Source organism: Podarcis pityusensis (genome assembly GCF_964106645.2).
Source record: "Podarcis pityusensis genome assembly, chromosome: 5".
Classification (NCBI taxonomy): Eukaryota; Metazoa; Chordata; class Lepidosauria; order Squamata; family Lacertidae; genus Podarcis; species Podarcis pityusensis.
Window position 1 is genome coordinate 33,026,850 of NC_138032.1, and position 26,173 is coordinate 33,053,022.

Sequence of the window (26,173 nt, forward strand, 5' to 3'; positions counted from 1 at the left end):
AGCAAACCTCATGATAGCTCTATATTAAAAACCTAGAATGCATTCTAAATCCTTGCTTATTTCCTCTCATCCAAGAGAAGTAATAGTATTATTCCCCAGTTCCCACAACCCTCAAACTCTGCTTTACAGTGCAATTTCTTCTTGTAAGTCTCCACTGTGATCAGTGTGGCTTATTTTCATCATTCATCTTGTAGATAGTATTTGGGAGATGCTACTGAAAATAAAATGTACTCTAGTACAGTATTAGTAATCAATACTAGGGATGCCTCTCAGTTAATGGACACATTGTTTGCTCCTGCTATTGGCATGCTGTATTCCATTTTCTGTAGTTTAATGTGTGTGTGTGTGTGTGTGTGTGTGTGTGTGTGTGTTTGTGTGTGTAGAATGGGATTAAATGGCTGACATAATGGTTGACATTGGGCTAGGTAATTTGAACATCCATTAATGCCGGATGATCTGCTTTGTAAATCTCTCTTCCTGCTTTACAATTGATAATTAAAAAAAAAAAAAATTAAAACTGAAATATACTCAGAGTCGCAAAGTGATTTCATGCTCTTTATTCAGCTCATAGTGGTGAGGAGGAATGAATGAAAGTCCCCTCTAAGTATCTGCTTTATATACATTATTTACACAATGGGCTGCACATGATTGGCTAATTCTGGAATTCTACTGTAAGCCAATCAGGTTGTGGATTCACTTATATCTGGAGCATGATTGGGTGGTTCCTGCCAACCAATCATACTGCTGCATTGTTCTAGGACCAATCAGACTGCTGCATTCTGAATCCTATTGTTCTAGGACCAATCAGACTGCTGCAATTTGGATCCTATTGTTCTAGGACCAATCAGACTGCTGCAGTTTGGATCCTATTCAACTCAGTACATAACAAAAACAGTCCTGTTGCAGCTGGTTAAAAATTCACATATGTTGGTGAAATCAATGAAGCAAAAAAATATAGTATGAATAATGGGGTTAAATGACTTTTGAAGGACAAGAACAGCTATTCTGTTTCGCAGCAGCTTCACAGAAATCTCAGATTCCATTTAATATGACTTTATAACTTTTTTTTTTATAAAACCTAATGAGTGGACACTCAACATTAACTCAACTCTTTAGACAGGGATAACATTATGAAGAGGACATTTTGCCATCATATGACTGCTAATAAAATTCCTTACAGGGACATTAATCTTTTCACCTCTGTTAAATCTTTCATTACTCAGAAATAATAAGTACTGGGAGTAAAGGGGAGGGGGACATGCAGGGGGAAATATAGAAGTCATTTAGAAAAGGATCTAAAATGTGCCTAAGGAAACATCAAAGCTATTATTTAAATTTTAAGGTATCATCTTAGATATTAAATACCACAATAAACATTATGATATTAGTTGTATGGAGTATTTCCTATCTTTTAAGAACCTTGTATTCAGAGAAAGACTCAGATCCAGCAGAGGGTTTTGCTGGGGAAATGCAGAGGTGTTTCAGTGCAGCCCCAATGCCATATCCCCTACTGTTCCAGAGGATTTTCTATTCCTAAACAATAGCTTTTGCAGAGACACCAGGGGAAGGAAGGGTTGGCAAAAATTGCCTCTCCAAGTGGAGTTACCATGAGCAAAGTTGCACTCTTGCCGATCGGAAGGTCAGCGGTTCGAATCCGCACAATGGGGTGAGCTCCTGTTGCTCTGTCCCAGCTTCTGCCAACCTAGAAGACACCAGAACACCATGATGGAAGCCAGAGTGCACAGAAACACTGTTTACCTTCCTGCTGCAGTGGTACCTAGTTATCTACTTGCACTGGTGTTCTTTTGAACTGCTAGGTTGGCAGAAAGCTGGGACAAAGCAACGGGAGCACCAACCTTCTAATCAGCAAGCCCAAGAGGCTCAGTGGTTTAGACCACAGTGCCACCCGCTCCCTATATGTATAAAACACACACAACACAAGCTTGCACTTAACCTTGATAAATTAAATTACCGAAAGGGGTAATTTGTTGCTCTCATGGGTCACATAGTCTGCCTGCCTGGGCAAGCCATAATATGGATTACCATAACCACATGAAAATGATGGCTTCCAGTGGAGAGCTGGTACCTACTTTGGTCCTCAGCTTTTTAGAGCAGGACAGCAGTTAACCTAAGGTTTGGATTAGCATATCTTATGAACCTGGTCTCTCCTCAAGCATGACCTTTAACCATAGGACAATCTTTGGCTACAAATTTTCTTTGAAGAGGAGAAGCCTTAACCATGATCCTAAGTTCACATGACATGCTAAACCTTGGCTTGGCTGCTTCACTCCACTGACCTAAAAACTCTGGGGCAGAGCAAAGTAGCTGTTTATCCATGATATTGCTTTAGCATCAGAGAAACAGTAGCTTCATCCTTGGGCTGTGTTGAATAAACTGAAGGAATCCAGTGGATACCTGTTTGAAACAATAATGCAGCATAAATCATAACAGATTACATTAATTTACTAGAGTCTGATACAGAATCTAATTTAAAATCAGAATTATACTGCACTTCCCTTCTACTACATCAATTACGTCCATAAGAAATGCCTAGCTCTTACAAATTACAGCTGCTGATGCATTGGTTAAAGCTTCCTGGCTGTTTCAAGTTTACTTAAGGTTGCAAGATGCAAGTTGGGTATGTTTAGCCTAGTAAAGAGAAGATTGCAAGGAGATATGATAGCCATTTTCAGATAACTAAAGGGCTGTCATATGGAGGATGGAGCAAGCCTGTTTTCCACTGCTCCGGAAGCTAGGACCAGAACCAATGAATTCAAGCTACAAAAAAGGAGATTTCGACTAAATAATTGTGACAGCTGAACAGACTCCCATGAGATGTGGTGGACTCTCTTTCCTCTGAGGTTTTTGAGCAGAGGTTGGATGCAAGCCACCTGTGATGTATGATCTAGTTGATATTCCGGCATTGCAGGGGGGTTGGACTAGGTTACTTTTGGTGTCCCTTCCGACTTAAAGTTCTATGATTCTAAGTGCCATTTAGAATTCCCCAAAATTTCACAAGTCTGTAAAGCAGCACAGTGAACTGCTATTTAGAGCAAGGGGTGTATGAATTGAAATAGCAGAAGCTTCACTGCACATGCAAAATTCACCATTCACTTCTCATCCCAACAATAGGGTCACAGTTGTAGAAAGTAAAAGGTGCCAGATGAGCAGAACAGGGATGAAACTTTGCCCCAAGTAATTAGTTGCATGGCAAAATCTTGAGCAAAAACTTTGAAAGCCAAGAATCAATTAAAACTGTCCCCCCCCCAAAAAACCCCTCAATATATTTCTGCCTGCATTTGATGTAAGCATTCCTGCTATGATTAACATGATTTCTCAGCACCTGCCTTTAAAAAAGTCACTCATATGCAAAGCTTTGTTGATTAAGCAATCAGTTAATATTGAATGTCACTAAAGTCTCATTATCTCACCAAGTTGTCAAGACTGGATCAATTCCCATCCATCATCCTGAAAGACTACACTAAGCTTCACATCCAGATTCATGCAACTGATACTGTAATTAAGCAGCAGCCTTAATGATCCAGTCAGACAAGCCAATACTGCAAGTAAGTCTAAACCCAATTCCTCAGGTCTAGCTTTATGAAAAGTTGAGCAACTGTAAATAAATATGGTATATCAGACATGATAAAAACATTCAGTGCCACAGAGATATACTCTGCTTCTATATATAGTTGTATGAAAATCATTACCATAATGAAAAACATGTCATCATAATCATTAATTGAATGAATAAATAATTATCTTTCTGTCCTGCCCTTCATTCAAAAGGCACCAAGGGTGACAAACATCAAAATATTACAATACAATTTAAAATAAAATAAAAATATGTTTTAAACAACTGAAAACCATCTAGAAACACCTAAATCAATCATAAAGCTCACAATTACTAATTTCAAGATTCCCATTACCAGTATCTTTCAGCCATTAAATGCCTGGGTAAACAGGGATGGCTTACATTGTAAGTCAGTAATGGGGCAGACAGACACATCACATCAGAGCAAGCATTCAATGGTGACCCACTGCTGAGAAGCCCATCAGACTTTACTTTTTCTTTAGCATTAGCCAGTATCTCTCCCTTGCCTCTCAGCCCCATTCCCTTGCCTCTGATCTCTTTTTGCTATAGTCTTTGGAATAGCCAGGACATGTCATAGGAAGGCACAAGCCAATGTCCAATGGAATTTTTGAACACAGTGGTACCTTGGTTTGCAACCGTTTTGGATTACAACTATGTCAAACCCAGAAGTGTGTGTCCCTTTTTTGGATTACAACCTTTTCTTTTCTTCTCTTTTTTTGGATTACAACCATTTCTTTCTTTTCTTTGAGGCCCCATTGGCGAAAGCGTGCCTTGGGTTACAACCTGTTTTGGTTTACAACCAGACCTCCGGAATGGATTATGGTTGTAAACCAAGGTATCACTATACTATGAGGAGGGTTCCAAAATAGCCCAAAGAAAATGGTCTGAGTCTGGGGTCAGTTTGTCAGCCACTCCTTCAGGACCACTAATTTGGATAGGGAGAAGAAAAGATGGAAGGAAATGGGATCCTGCCAAGCATCTAAATCTAGCCGTGACTGGGTACTAGCACATTACAGTGAGAAGTGCTTTTTGCTTCTCTGCGTTCACCCTACAATCAGGACAGGTAACCACTTCTCCCTACCTTTTTGTATTGCATTAGTTTTACTTACCTCTACCTCTTGGAAGTCCTGAGCACAAAACTATTTCTAGGTGAACTTTTCCCACTCCTGGTTTATTTAGGCTGCATACAGACCATACATTTCAGGAATCTAACACCCTCCACCAAAGAATCCTAGGAACTGCAGTTTACCCGTCACAGAGTTACAATTTCTAGCACTCTTAAACTATAGTTCCCAGGATTCTTTGGTAGAGTGCTTTAAATCTTGGTCCAAACTGCACACAATAGTGTGTATGCAGTCTTAATCTCCTTTTGGTTCTGATGGACTTAACACCTGTCCCAGAACTCTCTGTATCTCCATGGTTTCTAGGCAATGTGGGATAGGTAGTCACTTACAATTTCCTCTGATTTCTGTAGCAGCATTTCAAGTTGCATTGTTCTTTTATTCCTTGTCAGCCATTTTGTGCAAACATTATAATTATAATGAACTGTGATTACTGCTAATTCCCCAAGCACAAAGATAGTATTTGCAGTTAATGGGCATTGCTAAATTTCCCAAAGATAAACCATGTAATAGTTGCATGTGCTGTGTGCAGTCATCTGTAAACTGCTCCATGAACAAACGTGTAAGTTAGAAGTTCATATGTAGGTATGAAGAAACACAAGGGCAGTAGCAGATCGTTGAATGCTCTCAAAACACTGCTGAGATAAATTCAGTCTTAAAGCATCTCTCCCTCCTTCCATTAGTCCTCTTTGAGGTTTTTTGTTTCCTCTTCAGATCACAGAAATATTTTGCCTTTCCTTAGCCCTCTCTGTTAATCATTTCCTTCTAGCCCTCCTGAATAAGAGTTCTTCCTGCATTAGCCACTTTTTCCACAGGTATTTTTCCATACTAAAACTTTACTGCTAAACACAGGGAAAAACAGCTACTATCAATAACTTGGCATAGTATTTATAGCAGACCCATTTCTTCATCCACATCAGAATTTCAGAAAGCCATGGGTCAAGTACAGACTAATCCACTCCAGGACGTTCCGTGGGCAAGCAGGACAAGGGAATTCTGCAAGGAAGAACATTGGTCTGCACGTAACTGTATGCAAAGCAGGAACTCTAAAGTAAAATTATACCAAGAGCAGCGCAAATCCAGATTCTTATTTCCAAGAGCCACAGGATTCTGAACACAAATTTGTGTCCTCAATTAAAAATTTTTTTAAAAATGTGTTTGTGTGAATAGACTGCTGCAGAAACAGAGCTTAGCGGGGAGTGAGTGAGGTGGTGGATGTGGCGGCAATATTTGTGGAGGCTTTTAAGTACAACTGCATCTGTTGAACAGTTGGTATAGCTTGATAAGAGCAGAAGTGTGATTTTAACATTTATCCATTGTTAGGTAATTGGTTAAAAAAAAATACCATGATACTTATGAAAAACATTATTTGCATGGCTTGCTGCACTGCTAAGCAGCCAAACTGGAGAATGACTTTTTAGTGAAGAGGTAGGTGAGGAAAGGAGTATGTTGCCAGACAAAGTGAGGAAGAGGTCTGTGAAAACACCAACAATAGTCACATGAACAGTTTCATTTGATATATTTTCTCATGTCTTTGTAGCCCAGTAGGAAACAAGGGCAGGGTGACATAGAGAACTAGGATTAAACGAGACTACCAAACTTGAACATAGTGACAAAGCACATGTAGCACAAACTGCAATTCACAAACAAAACCATGGTTTCAGATTCTGGTTCGTTGACATCAAACAAACTTTGGCTAGTGAGCCTAGCCAGGTTCAGACATACAAATATAACCTAGAGTTAAACCAAGCAAACTATGATTTAGCTTTACATCTATGTGCAAGAACACCAGCACTCTCCACACTGGGCCAACCAATTATACCACACTGCTGAAAAGTAAGTGAAATTTACAAATAGCTATTGCGGGGATTCTACTTCACAGGATTGGGCAGGATTCTGCTTTCTATAAATGAGATCACAAGAGAGAATAGTGAAAGAGAAGGAAGGAAGGAAGGAAGGAAGGAAGGAAGGAAGGAAGGAAGGAAGGAAAGAAGGAAGGAAGTCTACCAGGTGTATAACCAGTGCTTTTTTCAGGGGGTACTCAATGATATGCAGTACCAGCACCTCTTTTTGTTGTTGTTAAAAAGTGTGACACATAGTGTAACAACTTCATGGTGAGTACCAACACCTATTTTTCTAGAAGAAAAGGATTGTGTATAACTATCTTATGTTAAATCTTAAAAACAAAGACAACTTAATTAACTGTAGGGAGGACACTAGTTTTAAGAAATCCGTATCTTAACTCATTTTCAATTATTTTTCATATTTTTTGCTTCCCCAAAGCACTTTAGAAACTGAATTGTACCCAATGAATCTTTCATATGAGCTATAGAACTTAAACATTATGCAAACCATACATAAGAGTTAAAGGAATAAGATTAGCTGCTGAGCATGACCTGCTGTGTATGTTTTTGCTTTGCAGCAGGAAGCACGAAGTCCATCTCAGCAGAAATAATCTGCTTGTCCAGAAATATTGCTAGGAAAATATAGTCTGTTTTAATGAAGTGAAAGAATTGCTGGGCACAAACATGGAAAGAGAACAAGAGCAAACAAAACCTAAGCTGAGGAAAGTCAACATGGCTTCTGAAAAAGGAAGGCATTGCCAAATTCTTTTTGAGTACATGAACAAATGTGCAGACAAAAAAAATGTTCTACAATGTTAGGTATGCATTTTTTTTTATACAGAAAGTATTGATCTAATTTGTAGAGTTTTCTTCTATTCCAATCAATTCAAGAAGGTTCTGGAAGCTTCTCTGTGTGATACAAGCTGGAAGTTTCCAGCTGACAAGCAAGATTCTATTCTGCCTAGAAACAAGCAGAAGGTTCCTGAAGTTTTGGTTATTCCTTCAGAGAAGCTGAACAGCTGGTTCAAACTGGTTCTGTTATCTCTTCCTGTCAAGGTCATGCTGACTATAAGAACAGGCCAGAAGGAGCCTGAGTTTCACTTTCTATCTGTCTTTTCTTCTGGTGTGATGGTTTGTATACAGAATGCTTATGTTAAGGTTTTATTGTACAGTGGTACCTCAGGTTACGAAGGGACGAGGGTGGCGCTGTGGGTTAAACCACAGAGCCTAGGACTTGCTGATCAGAAGGTCGGCAGTTCGAATCCCTGCGACGGGGTGAGCTCCCGTTGCTCGGTCCCTGCTCCTGCCAACCTAGCAGTTTGAAAGCACGTCAAAGTGCAAGTAGATAAAATAGGTACCACTCTGGCGAGAAGGTAAACAGTGTTTCTGTGCGCTGCTCTGGTTCACCAGAAGCGCCTTAGTCATGCTGGCCACATGACCCAGAAGCTGTACGCTGGCTCCCTCGGCCAAAAAAGCGATATGAGCGCTGCAACCCCAGAGTCGGTCACGACTGGACCTATGGTCAGGGGTCCCTTTACCTTTACCTCGAGTTAAGTACTTAAATTCCTTCCGGAGGTCCGTTCTTAACCTGAAGCACCACTTTAGCTAATGGGGCCTCCTGCTGCCGCCACGCCACCAGAGCATGATTTCTGTTCTCATCCTGAAGCAAAGTTCTTAACCCGAGGTAATATTTCTGGGTTAGCGGAGTCTGTAACCTGAAGCGTATGTAACCTGAAGCATATGTAACCCAAGGTACCACTGTAAATAAAATAGAGCTACTTTCATCTTAAAGTATACATCCAGAAAAGCTATTTGGGGTGGTATAAGGCTTGTTAATATCTAGCCTGGTTAACAGGATGCTGTGTCCTTAGAAGGCTGCTGTGACAATTCTGAAAGAAACTTTAAGCTGCTCATCTCAATAGAAACTTGGGTGCCATTACTGTGGCAGGTCTGAATGAGTTGTACATTATCTGGTCTAGTATTATGAGATCAATTTCAGCTTCTAAGGCCTAGTGATGCAGGCAGGGTGCTTGTGGCCATTCAGTAAACTACATCCTCCATTGACCCTTATACATCGTGTCTGATTTGAGTGAGCTAGCAGCAGTTGACTGGGTGCTTGTGTAACCAGACTGTGTGACTAACTCTTTGGGAAGGAGTGGCACAAGCTACAGGGCTAGTATGATCACTCCTAAAAAAAAAAAATCAAAAAATCACTCTGGACATAATATTCCCTTTTTAGGGAAGATGCTGTTCAGCTATAATCACACTTGGAAGAGATCTGGGCACATTCCAATCTGGATTCAGGACTGAATCGCCCTTGGTTGCCTTGATAGATGAGCTTTATTGCCCTTGACATCCTGGTGGAAGAGAACAGATGACTACAAACCTGTTGCTTTTCCTTGATAACTCATCTGCTCTGAGCAGCAGATCAAGTAAAAGACTAGGATCCACCAAGCTGTAGCATGCACAAATATATGATGTTTACTAGCCCCTACTTTTTCTCTCAAAGGTTTTTAACTTTGGGGTCAAAATCCAAATATAGAGTTGGCATGCGTAAGTATACTGCTTTCAGTAAACCTGAAATGTACATCAGATGTTGTGCCAGGAGTTTTAAAAGAATATTGGGATTTATAGAGGTGAATTATTGAAAAGGTAACTGTAAAAAGTCCACATATTTGAGGATATAGTAGAATCTATAGTGATGTGTACAAACTATCTCAATTATTTGATTACACAACATGAATCAAACATGATTATGTCTGCAAATAGGTATTGAAGTGATCTGGCCAAGACTCAGTAGGAAGTTTACAACATGGAACAGCTCCAATCGAATAGTCTCTGATATGGCAAGGCTCTTACCTACTGTGTTCCCACTGTCCCGTGGCACAATCATTGCATAGATTCTCAGTTTAACTAGTTGTCTGGTTCCTTCCCCACTGTTCCTATACTCACTCCTTACCTTTGTGTTTTCATACATGTTTTCACAGGATTCCAGAAACTGCAGCATATGCTAGTTTCAATACTGTATACGTTATATGCAAAAAAAGAAACAACTAAAAAAAATCAGTTGAATGGTTTGGATTCAGACAAAGCTAGTTATGCTTTAGTTATTCCCAACAAAATAAATGGAAAAGTTAGTAATTATTAACTTAAGGCCCATTTATGTCAATGGGACTAAAGAGTTCTGCATTTTGGGATATCTCCAATGCCCACAAGGTGTGACGGGGGGGGGGGGGGACATGATTAACTAAATTCCAGTTGAATCAGAAGCAGCTATGAAGGTGTTGGATAAGTGACTGGAGGCAGCAATGGACTAGATGAGGACCAATAAACCGAATCCTTATAACAGAGGTGCTGTGGGTAGTGCTTTCCATGTTTGGGAATTATTTAGATGACCTGTTCTGGAAGCGACTGCAGCCCAAGTTCATAGCTGGGAGTCCTCATTGTGCCACTGGAGTCCCAAGTGGCCTCTGAGCACTTATGCCTGGCTTAGGCTGCTTGGTCAGCCAAAACTACTTCTGGACCAGGATAGCCTGGTCTACTAACCTACTGTAAAGATGGTCAGGAAGCAGCTGTCAGGCTAGAGAGTAGGCAGCCCAACGAATCACTAGTCTTGGAAGTGCTGCAACTTGCTGCCAGTGAACTAAATGCATTAGTACTAACATGCAAAGCTGTAAATGACTTTGGGTCCAGGTACCTAAAGTAGTGACTGTCCCCACCCCAACATCAACCATTTCAAGTTTTGCTACTGGCAGGTGAGGTCCTGTTGTTGGAGGTGTCCAGCTGGCACTGACCCCATACCAGGCATTGTGATGCTCACTTACAGAATGTCCTCTCTGGTGAGAGGCAAATTCTCCCCCATTATTAATGAAGAAGAAGAATTTAGAAAAATTGCTGTTCACCCAGGCATTTGGTGGTTGAAATATATTGTTTAAGGCAACATTGAAAGTAGTTGTGAAAATATTTGGGGGTTTTTTAAACGTTGAAAGAGTTTCAGGAGGAAGGGCAGGATAGAAATCTAATACATAGTAACAACAATGCCAGGATCTGAAACTGCTTCCTTGTTGCATTAAACAGGGGATTTGCCCAGTACCTGCTCTTAGAACTCACTCTAGTGAACTTAAATTGCCTTCTGTGAACTGCTCTGAGCATTATGTATTTGTGGAAAATGTGTTATATAAATAAACTAACTATAGCTAGTGGGAACTTCAAAAAGATGCTTGTGTTGAACTCTCTCTCTCTCTCTACTTACTAGATATGACTTCTTAGCCTAGAGCAGCAGCACTTCACAGAACAGGAGGATGGATTTGATTCTACCCTTTATTCCTAAAATGACCATCTCCAAACTGGATCTCCTAAACTGTTCATTACAAATAGGAGCGTACTAACTTCTTGAAAATGACTGGCTGGCTGTGTATTGCTTTGTTATTTGTGGCTAGTGGGTAAATTCTGTTTAACCAACTTTTCAAAAGAAGCAGCCCTTGCTGGTTTACTGTTTAGACATTCTGAGCGCTCACACATTTATTTATTTACTTATTTAAATATTTATAACTGCACTTCCATAAAAATGCAACAAGGCAGTATACACCATTCAAAAGTTAAACAGTAAAAACATTAGAAAATGATACGTGTTTTGCCTACAACATGTTAAAGAATCAGGGATGCTTCTGTTTACTGTTTCTGAGCAAAGGAGCACCATGTTTTCCTCGACAACCATCTAGGATCTCATCTGTTATCCCTGACTTCCCAGATAAAATATCTAATTGTTTGGAGATTTAGCACCCTGGAGTGAATTTCATCAAATCCTGCTGATTTGAATTCATCCAAATAGGTTTAGCCTTTCCTGGTCTGCAGTCCATGTTGTTAAAATTATATTAACCATCTGGTCACAATTCATCCTTTTCAAATGATAAAACAAGATGAACACAGGCATTCATTCATCTATTGTAAGCAAGGTCATATTCAAGGTATATCAGAGTACTGGTTTATTTCAATTTTTTAAGCTAATATAAGCTTTTGATCGAGAATGCATGATTGTTTGGCAACATGCTAGCATAAATACACATTTTGTATGGTTCGTTTTTCCTCACTTAAAATAGTTTGCATATTCCTTTGCATTCCTTTTTATTTTATAATTTTGTGACATGAGGGTACATGTATCAGCATTTCATGGAATGTTATTATATTTTATGTCTGGTTTTAATTGTTGTTAGCCACTTTCTAGTGCTGTATCACACTACAAAGGTGGGATCTAAATGCATATATACATTGCACATAAAAACACAAAGCAAGATGTTCCTTAAAACATTCAGGGCCCAGGTCATTCACATGTTTCATTGTACATTGCGGATAGGAATTTAGTTCATCAGAATAATTCCTATCCGTAATGTGAATTTCAGTTACATTGTTGTCTTTTGGTGTTTATTATGTTGAATTTTTAATTAAAAAAGGAACAGTTCAAGCATAGACCCACATATTCCTTTCTCTACTAAAGCTTTCATATTCGGCCCTCCCTTCACTAGTTTCCATGGACCATTTAGACAATACAGACAGCTATAAACAGCCCAGAGTATGTCAAAGCAGTATAGAGAATCTTTTACATTTTAGCTAGCTGTGAAAGAACTGGGTGAAGTTAACAAATACCTTTACAATGTATTTATTCTTGAATGAATAACTATGGTAGATAAGTTACTATTCAATTTCAGTTGCTAGGATATGTTAACTTTGTCTTTTTTTAAAAGCCTTACTCTAAATAAGATTGCTATTCAGCTGCCTCATAAATATCAGTGCCTTCTACCCTATATTTAACTTTGGCAGTATTTTTGAAAAGCTTAGCTGGGGACAGTAAATCAACCTTTTCTGCAAGCCATCTTAACTTGTTCTACCTATCTGTATTTTGAAGTCACCATTTCATTTAACTAGAGTACATTGTACAGTCCTGCTGACACAACATACAGTGGTATCTCTTCCAACAAGTTTCCAGAGCTTGTTTCCAGTACATTTATAATTAGAACAAGCATCATTCGTGTGCCTGCTAAGAGCAACTGCACGTATTATTTTTCATTATTTATACACCTAAAATCATTTGTCAAATGTGCATTTATCAGTACATGACCAATGTTCATAAAACTGTCAGGTTGTTATTAGCAGTCAGGTTTAGGTCTTCAATGCAGCCTGCTACCGACATACTTTATAGTCTTTATCTTAGCTACAATTCCTGAAATATCTATTGCTAAAACCATGTCTGTTTGAGATTTCTGAGGGCACTGCATACGCCCACATTGCATTTTCATCATGCTACTATAGACATACTACAACATAAACGTAATTAAAATCATAATTAAACTGCTGTACTTTCACTTAAAATTTTGTTAGAACTAATGGATTCATTGAGGCAAAGGTAAGCAGCCTGCACTTAAGCTGTGATTGGAAAAACCTCAACATGAGAACTGGAAAGAAAGTAGTGTGGCTATTTATTATTATTATTATTATTATTATTATTATTATGGCAATTTAATAGGCAAAGAAGACTGCAATTTCCATAACACTGCTGTTTAAATGCATGTTTGGAGAATAATCCAGAGCTTATCTCAAAAACCAAAAAGTTGTTCGAAGGAGCCTGCAATCTTGCTAAATAATCAGGTTTCTCCTATGTAGTAAGCAGTATGGATGAACAAATACAGCTCCATGGCAGATCTAACTGAATCCTGTGCATGCTCATACACACACATACTGCTTTTTGAATTGCCGTTGTTACTGTGAGAATGCAGAAGATAATGGGCGCGATCTATACAAAGCCTCCTTCCATTTATTTATTTAATTGCATTAATTAACCAGCCTTCTCCCTTAAGTGTTAGGGTGCAGCACATTACAACACAGTACATAAATAATCAATACTTTGGCCACCTCATGAGAAGAGAAGACTCCCTGGAAAAGACCCTGATGTTGGGAAAGATAGAGGGCACAAGGTGAAGGGGACGACAGAGGACAAGATGGTTGGACGGTGTTCTCGAAGCTACAAACATGAGTCTGACCAAACTGCGGGAGGCAGTAGAAGACAGAAGTGCCTGGCGTGCTCTGGTCCATGGGGTTACGAAGAGTCGGACACGACTAAACGACTAAACAAACAAACATAAATAATCAAATTGTAAACAACAGCACAACCAATATAATATCACTAAAAGCAGAATGAACAATCAACTATCCCCACAAGCTTTAGGGGAAAGGTGCACTTGCATGCCTTCTAAATACATGCAGAGTTGGCACTAGGCACACATCTACAAAGTAAAAGTTACAAAGTCTGGGGGCTACTGCAGAGAATGCCCTCTCACACATCACCACCCCACAGACTTCTGAGGGTGATGGAATTGCCAACAAGGTAATAACCCCCTCTGCCAAGCTTAACTCTTACGTCACTCAAGAGGACAAGGCACTTTCAAGTATTTGCAATCCCAGTTGTTTAGGGTTTTGTATGTCAAAGACAAGACCTTGAATTGGGACTAGGATAGGTAGAAAATGCAATTCTCTCAGAAGCAGTGTAATACGAATTCTTCCAGCCAAACCAGTCAGTAGTCTAGTTGCCTTCTGCACTTCTTCCAACATTCTGAGTTGTCGTCTTCAAGGAAAGCCCCACATACAGCACATTGGCTGGGAGGACAGAAATGATATTTTGCCAATTCCCTTTCTCAATATAGCACCCAACAAACCTCTGGGACATTGTGGGAGGTGATGCTGAACTCCTCTTAGGAAATACTGCCACTGGCCAAGAGGAAAGTCTGGATCCAACCCTATGTGATCATAGTTTCCAACCAATGCAGACTGAATACTCACATTATACCAGTACTGCAACAGATGGTGTCTGAAAACAAGATTACACAAGTCATAGTGTATGGCTTGTCAGGAGGAAGAAAGAAGACCATCAACTCAGAATGCTGCTGGCTCATGGCTCTGGTTTTATATTAATACAAATGCTTCTCCAAGATTAAAAAGTATCAAGGTAACAGGTGATAATAACAAAATTGAGATGGAGTGATTTATATTTCATCCACTATCTGAAAGCATTGCAATGTGCAGACTATGCTGTAGGTTCAACAGCATACTGTGGCACCCTACAACAAATTCTTAAAAACAAACACGAATTTTGTAGTATTTCTATTTGGATTATTTTTAAACTTCCCTAACATCCATGACACAATATCATAGCTACTCATGAGGAGAAGCAAGATATAAACATTATTGTTGTTTAAAGAGGGAGACAAAGCAAGAGGAACAAAACAGTTCACAAATATTATTTGGTTTAATTCCTTTAGCACAGCCTCCCCCAAGTACGGCCTTCCAGACCGAACTCATAGTCTTCCCTGATTATTGACCACTCTGGCTAGCCTGAACAGTTGCACTTCAACATCAGGAGAGAACCAAGTCGGGAAAGGCTGCTCTTGCTAGACTCTTTAAGTATCAGAAAGTCTCCATTATCTCTCCCCAAGAGTGGTATTTCTCATCCTACATTCTGTATACATTTATTAGTGCTTACAGATTCAGCCATCCCTTTTATACTTCTAGAATCCTCCATGATTTGTTGTGTTATTCCTGCTTTTCACATTTCTAATAATACCCATATTTCCACATAGCCATCATTCCAGTAAGAACCAATTCACAAGTTGACATGGCTTGTTTGAACTGAACTGTGCTGGAGCTACATCACTGCTCCACCACAAGCACAAGTTGGATCACACCTAAGCTACCATAGGATAGGTGTGCATGGTGCACTAAATGAAAATTTCACTGCAAGTTCTGTTAGGCACAAAGATCCACCACTATCGTAGTTCGGGTGAAATAGATTCAGTCCCAGGGTGATGATCTGTTAGCATTCCCATCTTCCATAGTTCAACTGAAGAGGTTTTTCCACTGATCTTGAGTGCCTGTTACTCCAGTTTAGAACCCGCACCTACAACATATTATCTAAATCTACTCTTGGGCAATAGATCCAAATTGCTCTCTAAACATTGGGGAGAGTCAGATTTACCTTTGAGATTAAAAAAAAGCTCAGCAAGAAATACATTAATGAGCACAAGAAGGGATCAGTATTTAGGACATCAGTGTGCATTCTATGTCAGCCTGACCAAGTAGCTTCAGGAACATTTTGCATGAAAGATTAGGTATATATTTTAAAATGTAGTTAGAAACAGACACATCATAATCTATCTGTGTGGTGGTGGGGAGAAATACGTATAGTTGATTTTCATCTACATCAAACCTCATTATTTTAAAAGGTACTGCTTTCTTTAAAATTGTATAACCTTAGGCTGTATTAATATTTCACAGTTTAGACAATTATTTTACCAGATGAAGAAACAAGTTGCAGTTCCAATCAGTTTGCTACTAATTTTTTGTCCATTTTTCTCACAGATATCTTATTAAATAGCATTAAGGACAATTTGCTATTAAGGGTAGCTATTTCCTATTACCCCTGGACTGGGCTAGCTAAAATTATATATTTTCTTAATATAATCCTCTTAAAAGTAAGAGGGGATCTCTTTGAAGCAAGTAAGGCAAAATTGAGGTTACTGTTCAAGAGACCTTGAATTATGCACTTTGAGAAAGAGGGCAAGGGCAAAGTTGCAATTTAAAGAGACTGAAATGAGGATTTAGCAAATCTAAGTATTTTCTTCAGTATCTGATACAAAATATTGTAAGCTGCCTTAGGGACTGACACTTCATATCAGATGTTCTCTAGTGCTGAGTAACTCCCGCCAGGAGTTTTCTTTTTGCATAGCTTACAAAGCAAGGGAAAAGATTCATAGTGCAAGGTCACACATTTACCATACAAAAAAGAGCTGCTGTAAGAATGTCTTATATAAAAATAGCCAATGACTGCAAGCCCATGATGTACAGCAACTTAACTTTCAAGAAATCCAAACACTGTAGCAACTTTAAGTATTTCCAATAATACTGAAGAGCCACAGCTCAGTGGTGTTGGATCTGCTTTGAATGCCTAAGTTCCCAGGATCAACCATTGGCATCTCCAGCTAGAACTGGGGATGGTCCTTGAACCTGTGACTCTGTAGAGTGGCTGCCAGCCAGTTTGTAGACATTACTGAGCTAAATGAATCAGGTGGGCTGACTAGATATGAGACAGCTTCCTATGTTGAGAGCCAGTGTGGTGTAGTGGTTAAGAGCGATAGACCCGTAATCTGGGGAACTGGGTTCGCATCTCCTCTCCTCCGCATGCAGCTGCTGGGTGACCTTGGGCTAGTCATGCTTCTCTGAAGTCTCTCAGCCCCACTCACCTCGCAGAGTGTTTGTTGTGGGGGAGGAAGGGAAAGGAGAATGTTAGCTGCTTTGAGACTCCTTCGGGTAGTAATAAAGCGGGATATCAAATCCAAACTCCTCCTCTTCTTCTATGTTCTCAATACTAGACTATATCCTAATACAGACAATCAGTGATCTGGTTCCTATGACATGGTAAACCAGGAGACATTCCCTGGATTAAACAGACATTCATTCATGAACCAGGCAATAAGCTTTAAGCTCCTCAAGCTTTGCTCTTATTTCCATTATTATTTTAAGGATATTATATCCAAAACACCCACTAACCTATATCGTAGGAGTATAGGGGCTTCTTGAAGTATCCTGCGATCAAGTAGGCCTGCGTTAAGCTAAATATCTACAAACAAAATGACTTATCACATTAAAGTAGGGCAAAAAGTCTTGGTAACGCCACTTTATTAGCCTCATCTAATGGCGACAACTAGCAACATCTATCACAGTAACTGGTGATCTTCAGCAAAACATTTCTCTACTGTGAACAATTTACTCTAATGTCAGTGAAGTGCCCTGCATACAGATTTATTGCAAGGCATAAGGAAGAAGCAAGATGCCTGTAGACATATTCTAGTTTATTGATATATAGATGAAGGAGAGAGGTGTATTTTTGTCCGTATTACTCAGAGAAGTGCCAAGTACATTGGTGGTGACAAATAAAATATTTGTAATAAATGTATCTGATTATACAGACCGAAATGTGAATATATCACAAAGTTATACTGGCTCCCTTTTGGTTGCAGCTGTTATGGACAGTTTTAGATATTTGTGATCTGCCCTTCACCCAAAAGGTTCTAGGGCACCAGACAACAAAGATTCAAAGCATGATTCACAAGAACTAAAATTAATATAATCCATGTCATAAAATTCAGAATACCAAAATTTACTTGTAGACACAGAGTTGTTTTTTGGAAAGGTATTATTGCTCTTTCCAAGGCCACAGAATGAGCAAGCAGACATGCTTGTGATGTCTCCAAGCAAAAGGATTCAGGTATAGAGTATGTATTTTCATACATGCAGAGGCCTTACACTTTACAGATGAAGAGGGTAAGTCAAACTACAATTGGGAACAATAGCCAGTTCATGCTACTGTTTGCTTCCTGCATCATCCTGACAGAATCACACAAAGCGCAAAACTTTAGCAGGCTAGGTGCTAAGAGGATATTCTCAGAATGGCAGTGGGGCAGAGCACCTTTGTAGCAGCTGGTACCATCCCAGAACCACAGCAGATAGAGATGTGTTTGTTCATACACAGAACAAACCAAAGAGTCTGATAGTTCTCTTCAGTAGCCAGTACAGGTAGTGAGCACATGAGTTGCTCAGTTACTTATGTCTTCTTTGACACTGAAGCCTCTGTGTTTTTCAGCAGGAAATAACAAGAGGTGGACTGACTTGCAGCTCTCTCTTGCTAGGTAAACCAAACAGTAAATCAGCTGTACAAAAACCTCAAAGTAGGCAACATCCTCCTTCAAGCTACCAAGCAAACCCCAAACATATCATATTGGGAGGGGGGAAATCAATTAAACATATCAAGCATTCTTTGCAATCATAGTACCTTTCATCTAGATGTTCTACAGCTGCTCTTTATAAAGAAACCAAAACTTGAAATTCTCACACATATTTACACAAATGAAAACAAAATCACAATGGGAAAGTAACTGGTGGAAACTGCAGCGATTCTCCATATTTAAATACGTCATCAAGAATGAAAGTATAATATCTTGTTGACATCTTTTTATGTCTCTATAATGGTCATTAAAAAGTCTTCTTATATCAAGCACTAAACATCATGTAAAATTGTAGAAGTCTAACAATGCACTTTGCAGCCCCCCAGTGGTAAAGTAGAATTCGTAACTTTGACAGAATTCATATGTACCAGTTTTTATAGAATAGCACTCCTCAAACACCTACAGACAAAACTCTCACATTTGCCAGAAGGAAATCATATGGGGGTTATTATAAAGGAGATAAATAGAGGGACAACTGCCAGCTGCTCTATTTCTGTCCATTGCTTGTAATCTATATTGCAATCAAACTGCATGCAAAAGACAAAGATTATAGTAACTGGGCTGATGACCTCAGTGCCTTGTGCTCAAATAATCTATATTTCTGCTGGTTCTCTGAGTATAGTCCTCCAAGTTCCTGTGAATTAATGTTAATGTTTTGTCCTAAGCATAACACAAACAGCAATGAACAAACTTTCAGATCACAACTATGGCATTTACTGTCTTTAAGAAACAGTGACATTTTCAAAGCAGTGCTTAGTAAAGTTCTCACCACTTCTGTTTAACACTGAACAGTTGGCATCCTAGAGAAAGATTCACAGCAGAAATGCAAGACAGAGAAAGGGAAATCATTTACTTTTTGAGAGCCAAGGTGAACCACAGATGTCACCAGCAAAACTCGTTGGGTTAAAAACAGAAATTACTAATGCATACTATCAAAATAAATCTATGAATAACATGTTTCATCATAGAGGGAATACCAAAAGCCACCTGGGGTTATCTAAGCAGTTTAATGCTACAGAGACTATTATTATTTTCCCTGCCAAGTTTTCCTTTCTCTCTGACAACATTGCTTTCCATTGAAGCAACACCATAGCAAGGGTGAAAAGTCTTAAATGTGTTTCATACTGAACCAGGGAGGAGTATTGCAAAGTGGAATGAATGGAAACTCCAGGGTCAAGTGGGCTGCCCCAGCTAAAATGAAAAACGAGTATTTTCTGTGTTAGGCAGGCTACGTCAATGTTTTGCTGTCTTCAACTTTGCTGATGCAAGAACAGAAATACCAAGTTTCAGTGTGTACTACTGTACACACAACCGATCTTCCCTACCGATTCGAATACCCCCTTCAAATAAGCCCTTTGGCCAGAGGTCCACGCAAAACACACTCCTTTCTAGGCTGGAGCTCCATCAGGCGAATAAACATTCCGCCCCAGTGTCGCCTCCTCATTTGCAGCCACTGGCTGCCTTCCGCTCAGCCAAGCAATCCGTTTAAGCCCCGCCAGGGTCAGAGCGCCCGTCTGCGAAGAGCGATGCGTTCGAGGCATTTCACCTGCCCAGAGACTTCGCTCCTGGCCCAATCGCGGCAGCGCCAGCACGCCTGCCCAACTGCCCCCCAACTCCAGCAGCTTCCCCTCGCCCTTCGCTTCACGACGCCTCAAACTTTCCGCGGCTCTTCTCTCCCTCAGGGATGCGTAACTGTGAGGGAGTCCCTCTGCCTCGCCGTTTCCCACCCCACCCCCTCTTCTCTCTCCGCGGCGAGCAAGCTTCCCCGTCTCCACCTGCCGTTTCCAGGTGCAGCCAACGAAGCTTCCCCGCTTCCCTCACCCGCAGCCCAAGCGAAGGAAACTCCTCCGGCGCGCCGCCAAGCGCAACAAGCCCGCCAGACACAACAAACGCTGCCGCCGGCGCCCTCGGACTCGCCCCGGGAAGGAAGCGCGGGCGACGAGGCGGCGCCCCTCACACCTGCGCGCAGCCTGGCATCGCTGGGAAGGAGGCGGGGAGCGAGGGAGGGAAACTTCACTTACCTTTGGCGGCGAGGAGACTGGCGACCCCGCACAGGAGCAGCGCCCACTCCCAGCACTGCCTCATCCTCTCGGCAAGCCGGTCGAGCAGGACGCGCTTTCTTCTCCTCCTCCTCCTCGGCTTTTATCACAGCCGTCTCCCTTCGTCGAGGCGGAGGAGGCTCCCTCAGACCGCTCGCGTCGCTGGGCTGTGGCAGCGGAGGGAAAGGGAAGCGAGGAGAAGCTGGAGCAGCCGCGCGCGCGCCGCGGCGTCTGCTAGAGGAGGATGACGGCTACTGCTCAGTCATTCGCAGGCTTTACTGCCAGGACCAAAGCAGCTCTCCGGCTTTCAGCGCGGGACTGCTGCAACGTCACGGGGAGGAGATGCGTGAATATTCATGAGGAGGAGGGGCGGGGCGCGCGGGGGGGCGGGGAGAAGAGACGCGGCTGGAAGGAGGTTCGGCGCGCGCAAACTACGGCGAAGAAAAGCACGCTTGCAGAAGGCTGCCACTTTCATTCCGCAGTAATAGCCTCTGAGTTGGGGGCTTTAACCTCTTCTGCCTTCTCTGGATGTTGCAGCCAGAAGGATCGGGTGCTGGCTGCCCCGGGCGAAGGTGTGAGCAGCCACCTCTTCCTGCTGCGCACCTGCTGTCTCGGATTGGTGCAGCGCGGAAGGGTGGCTACGAAGCAGCCACTTCATCCTCTCACTTGCTCACCTGAGTTCGCGCTCTCTCTCGGAGGAGAAGGCTGCAGCTCAGCTAGACAAATCCCAGTGGCTGCTCCTTGCACAATCTCGCACCCTTCTCGGCATTAATGGTTGCCACTGCGTTTGATTCCCTACTTCCTCTCTCCCTCCCTCTGAAATTAGGCTCTTGCTGCTCATATGTCCCCTTTCTTACGAAAGAGCAATAGAAAGGATGGGGCCCAGTTATGCAGAGGAAATAGGGGGCAGGGACTCACTCATCCGCTCTCTCTGAAGAGCATGTTGGTGAGGGATTGGGTTTTCACTGGGCTCACTCTCCACTGCTGTGCCACCCAGCAGGAGAGCACAGGTGGGCAGATGAAGTTGAGGTGACTGCTTCTTCCATGACCAGCCCCTAAGCAACCTCTTTACTGAGTATCCATCCATATTTGTTTGCCCAAAGCTTACACAAGAGGCTAGACCATGGTTGCAGGGATGCTATAGGACAATAAACATTTATCCTGATTTACTTGCACTGTGTTTGCATTTCCTGTTACCCATTTGTTCACCCCACACTTATCATTGCATTCCCGTGTCACTTTCCTGGCCGCAAGAAGTCTTTTTTAAAAAGTGGGTTTGTTGCAATAGGGTGACAAAGCAGTTTAATCACTTAAATTGTGCAAACCTAAATTACCAGTATACACTTGAATCCCTCCTGCAAAATACTGACAGACTGGAGGTAACCCTGTGTGATGTAATGCCCAGAGAGGGAAAGTGGACAAGTGGACAGAGGCAGCTGCTTGTGCTGACTCTTAAGGTTTTCTGCTGTTACCTAGAAAGCATGAGAGAGAGAGGAGTTAGCTACGCTACCCTGTGGTTTTTTGTGGGTGGTTGTTTTTTGTTTGTTTGTTTTTTGCACATTCCATTCCCACCCACCCCCAAGAGCAGGATGTGTTGCCAATGGTTCTAGGGTGCTCCCTAGCTTGTGATATCCCTCCTTATCCACTCTCTGTTCCAGGGCAGAAGAAGGGATGGCTGTTATTTGCTATTTGACCACCTTCACTAATCAGTAACAGTGCTAAGTGGCTGCTTTACTTTCAAAATAAAAGTGGCATTATTAAACACACTTTAAAAAACACACCAAAATATGCTTAATTTAATGTAGGTGTTTAGCTTAATGTAGGAGTCACCAATGTGATACCTATGGGTGCAGTGATGCCCCTGAAATCGTCCCCTGGTGCCCATGAAACCTCTAAGCCTTCTATTCACTGAACCCTTAGTCATGAGGTGTTCCTTGTTCTCATTTGAAAAGTACATAGAGTTGAAGGAGGGATTTAGAATAAGAATTCTTGTCCCCACTTCCCCTTTCAGTTCTATGTGCTTTTCAAGATTCCAGTTAATTCTATTGGATATGACCTAAATCCTTTGGTTTTTTGTTTAAGTGCAGGTGTACTTTCTGTCTGTCTTGGGGGGGGGGGTTGGGGGATGGGAGAGACGTGACCCAAAGGGGTGGAACTCACAGCACGCACTCACTCAAAAATTGAAATGTGCACATGGACTTAAAAAGGCTGGCAACTGTAGTTTGTCCAGATGGTGTGGAGAGCAAAGTGCCAAACATTCACAATCTATTCCTCCAGAACAATGGAACAGGGATATTTCAAGCTTCTTTTGTGTGTTCTTCATACTTTATACATATGAAATAGAAGTAGAACTTCCATGGGAACTGGTTCACATATGTCTGTACATATAACCTGATAACTCAGCACTTGGTACAGCATGATATAGTAGAGATCTTTATGATCTCATACACACATGAGGATACATTCACATGTGTGTAGAATTTGCCTCATTACTAATTTTCTTTCACCCCCTTCTAAAGTACTGAGGAACTGGGGCGAATTGTGCATATACTTTTCATGTATGAATACCTGCATAATGAAGGAATGGATGCCTGCACAAGAGGAAACAGGATTACACCCACGAGCCCTGCCCCATAATCAGTGCTGGTGTGAAAGAAATTATGCAGCAGCAAGCATAATCCCCCTTTCCCACTGTATGAACATGTGATGACCATTTCTGATTGGGGGAAAGCTGGGCAAATCATCCCATTTATATTGTGCATGCAACATTCCTAGGTTTACCAGCCTTTGGTTTAACCCTATTTAGAACAGAAACAGGTTTTCTTTTTAACTTGAGAACAGTTGAGATATGATTTTGGTTTTTGTGTGGTCTGTGCTTTCCTTTAATATAATTGTTATGTTTATACCTTGCCTGTCATCTGTTATGTTATTCAAGGCAACTTATATGGTACTCCCAGACTGTCTCCTATCCAGGCAGACTCTGGGCTCTTTAGCTTCACCAGGGTTATTGCATTATGTGCCCTCAGGCCATGCCCTGGGCATCATTTTGCTTCTTTTTTGCCACAATACCATTGGGCCCAGCCACTGTGTTTTCAAATTTGCAAAACAAGAGTTCATACATGTTCAGGATTGCTTCACAATTAAAGATATAACATCGCTCATTATGTTAAGTGACGGGAGGAACATAAGAAGTATTTTTCCAGATGAAGCCAATCTACTCTTTGCATGAGTTACAGCAACCAGCCCTAGCTAGTCAATCAGAAATTGATCAGTGGTTCATTGGTGGACCATTGGCAGATGCCTTCAGTCCACCATCCCTGTTCTAAAGCCCAGCCTTGGGAAAAGAAATAAAGACTTTTTGAGCATGTGCAGAATGCCTTTCTTCACTACTGTGCCTACCCTCAGTGACTACCTTTTAGCTCTCACACCACTCCTGGGAAGGAGTTTTTCAGTGTCTTCACGCAATTCCATTTGTCCTCAAGGATAAAGCATTTCTTGAAACCCTGTCTTGAAACTCCCTGCTCAGATAAATATGTACCATCATGCCTGTACCAACGAACTATGTACACTATGCATTTATGATAAATTACTGCTCCTGCTTGCTGACTAAACACACAGCCCACTATCCCATTTGTTTTACTGCATGCTTTGTCCACCCAGTGCTGCCCGTTGGCCCCTTGCCAGACTCTTCATCCAAGCATCATTTTGCCTGGCAGATGACTGCCGTGAGCACCTCGTTAACTCATTCAACTCCCCAGATTTGTCACAAATCATTTGCCCCTAAATGGCTGAATCCCTATAAACAGGAGGTGCCTCCCTGCTTGCTTTCTTCTGTAATGGCTGTTAACAGCTGATTCCACAGCATTCCCACCTGCTGTCCCACTCAAAACTGGCCAATGCTCAACGGAAAGCCAAAGCGATTAGCAAAGCGATTAGCTATTTCTCCAAGGCCAGAACACAAATCTGCAGTGATGATCTGCATATCCAAATTCTAATTGACACACAGGCACTTGGGACAGCAATCAACTTTTTAACATACAAAAAAGCATTTCAGTGGGGTTTCCAGATCTGAGGAATCCCCTGCAAAAGTGTGGGAAAGGGCACAGAAAAATGCACAACAATTTTCAGAGGAATAGACGAGTTATTCTCCTGCAAAAAAGCAACCCAAGGGTCATGCAACAATTTAATAAATTTGTTAACATAAAATTTATGCCATTTTTTAAAAAAAAAAAGTGTTTAAGGTGTCATATGGGTTAGGGTTAAGTTGTTATTCTACCTGCATGCCATAGAATAATAGAGTCATAGAATTGTAGAGTTGGAAGGGACCCTGAGGGTCATCATGCAGGTATCTCAGCTGAAGCATCCATGACAGATGCCCATCCAACTTCTGCTCAAAAACCTCCAAAGAAGGAGAGGCCATCACCTCCCAAGGGAGACTGTTCCACTATCAAATAGCTCTTAGTGTAAGATAGTTATTTTTGGTGTTAAGTTGGAATCTACTTTCTTGTAACTTGAAGCCATTGGTTTGGGTCCTAGCCTCTGAAGCAGGATAAAGCAAGTTTGCTTCATCTTCCACATGACAGCCCTTTAGACAGTTTAAAATGGTTATCGTATCTCTTCTCAGTCTTCTATTATCTACGCTAAACATACCCAACTCTCTCTCAATGGTTCCTCATAAGGCTTGTCCCAAAAGACAGGGACAAATGCAACATTGTTCCACATTCTTAGAGAAGAAAAGTTGAAGCCCCACCTTACTTTCTTAGAGGAACCTGGGATCCTCTTTATTTTCTTTGTACACACCATGAATTGTATCCAGCTAACTCCTAATCTGTGGGTTAAACCACAGAGCCTAGGGCTTGCTGATCAGAAGGTTGGCGGTTCAAATCCCCACGACGGGGTGAGCTCCCCTTGTTCGGGCCCTGTTCCTGCCCACCTAGCAGTTCAAAAGCATGAAGTGCAAGTAGATAAATAGGTACCGCTCCGGTGGGAAGGTAAACGGAGTTTCCGTGCACTGCTCTGGTTCGCCAGAAGCAGCTTAGTCATGCTGGCCACATGACCTGGAAGCTGTACGCCGGCTCCCTTGGCCAATAAAGCAAGATGAGCGCCGCAACCCCAGAGTCACCCACGACTGGACCTAATGGCCGGGGTCCCTTTACCTTTACCTTTAAGACCTAATCAGAGGAGACTCATTGATTTTAATGTGTCTAAATCAGCCATAGCCATTCATTTTAATGGGTGCAATATGAGTAGGACTAGCCTTGGATATAACTCCAAACATTTAAAGCCCCCTACCCAGAAACCTGGGAATCCCCGCCACAGGGTGAGCTCCCGTTCCTTGGTCCCTGCTCCTGCCAACCTAGCAGTTTGAAAGCACGACAAAGTACAAGTAGATAAATAGGTACCACACCGGCGGGAAGGTAATGTTGGGATACTGCCAGGGAGATAGCGTCCATCTGAGCCCCAAGCCGGCTGCCGGACGTCCATCGATCTCTGTAGCCACGCAGATCCAGCAATTAGCGACACGAAGCCTTGGAAATAGACTGCCACATTCCAGGCTCGTGCACATCCTTTATCAGCAGAAACACAGCCAGAAAGCTTGCACCGCAGAAGAGCAGAAGAGCATATTTACAGACTTTATTTAGCGTTGAACAGAACAAAGAAAAACATGACCGTTCTTAGTCAGCGTCTCTGCCCGACTGAAATCGAAAGGAAACAGCAAGCATAAACATCCTGTGAACAGGACATG

General features: G+C 41.6%; 1 protein-coding gene across 1 annotated transcript in view; it reads right to left on the reverse strand.

Moving 5' to 3' along the window:
- CLSTN2 (calsyntenin 2) overlaps positions 1-20,570 on the reverse strand; it is a 331,857-nt gene extending 311,287 nt beyond the window's left edge. Inside the window, exon 1 of the mRNA XM_081006884.1 lies at positions 20,410-20,570. Within this exon, the coding sequence (XP_080863010.1) occupies positions 20,410-20,473 (64 nt within the window). The 5' untranslated portion in view covers positions 20,474-20,570. The remainder of the gene's footprint in view (positions 1-20,409) is intronic.
- Positions 20,571-26,173: the final 5,603 nt, after the last annotated feature.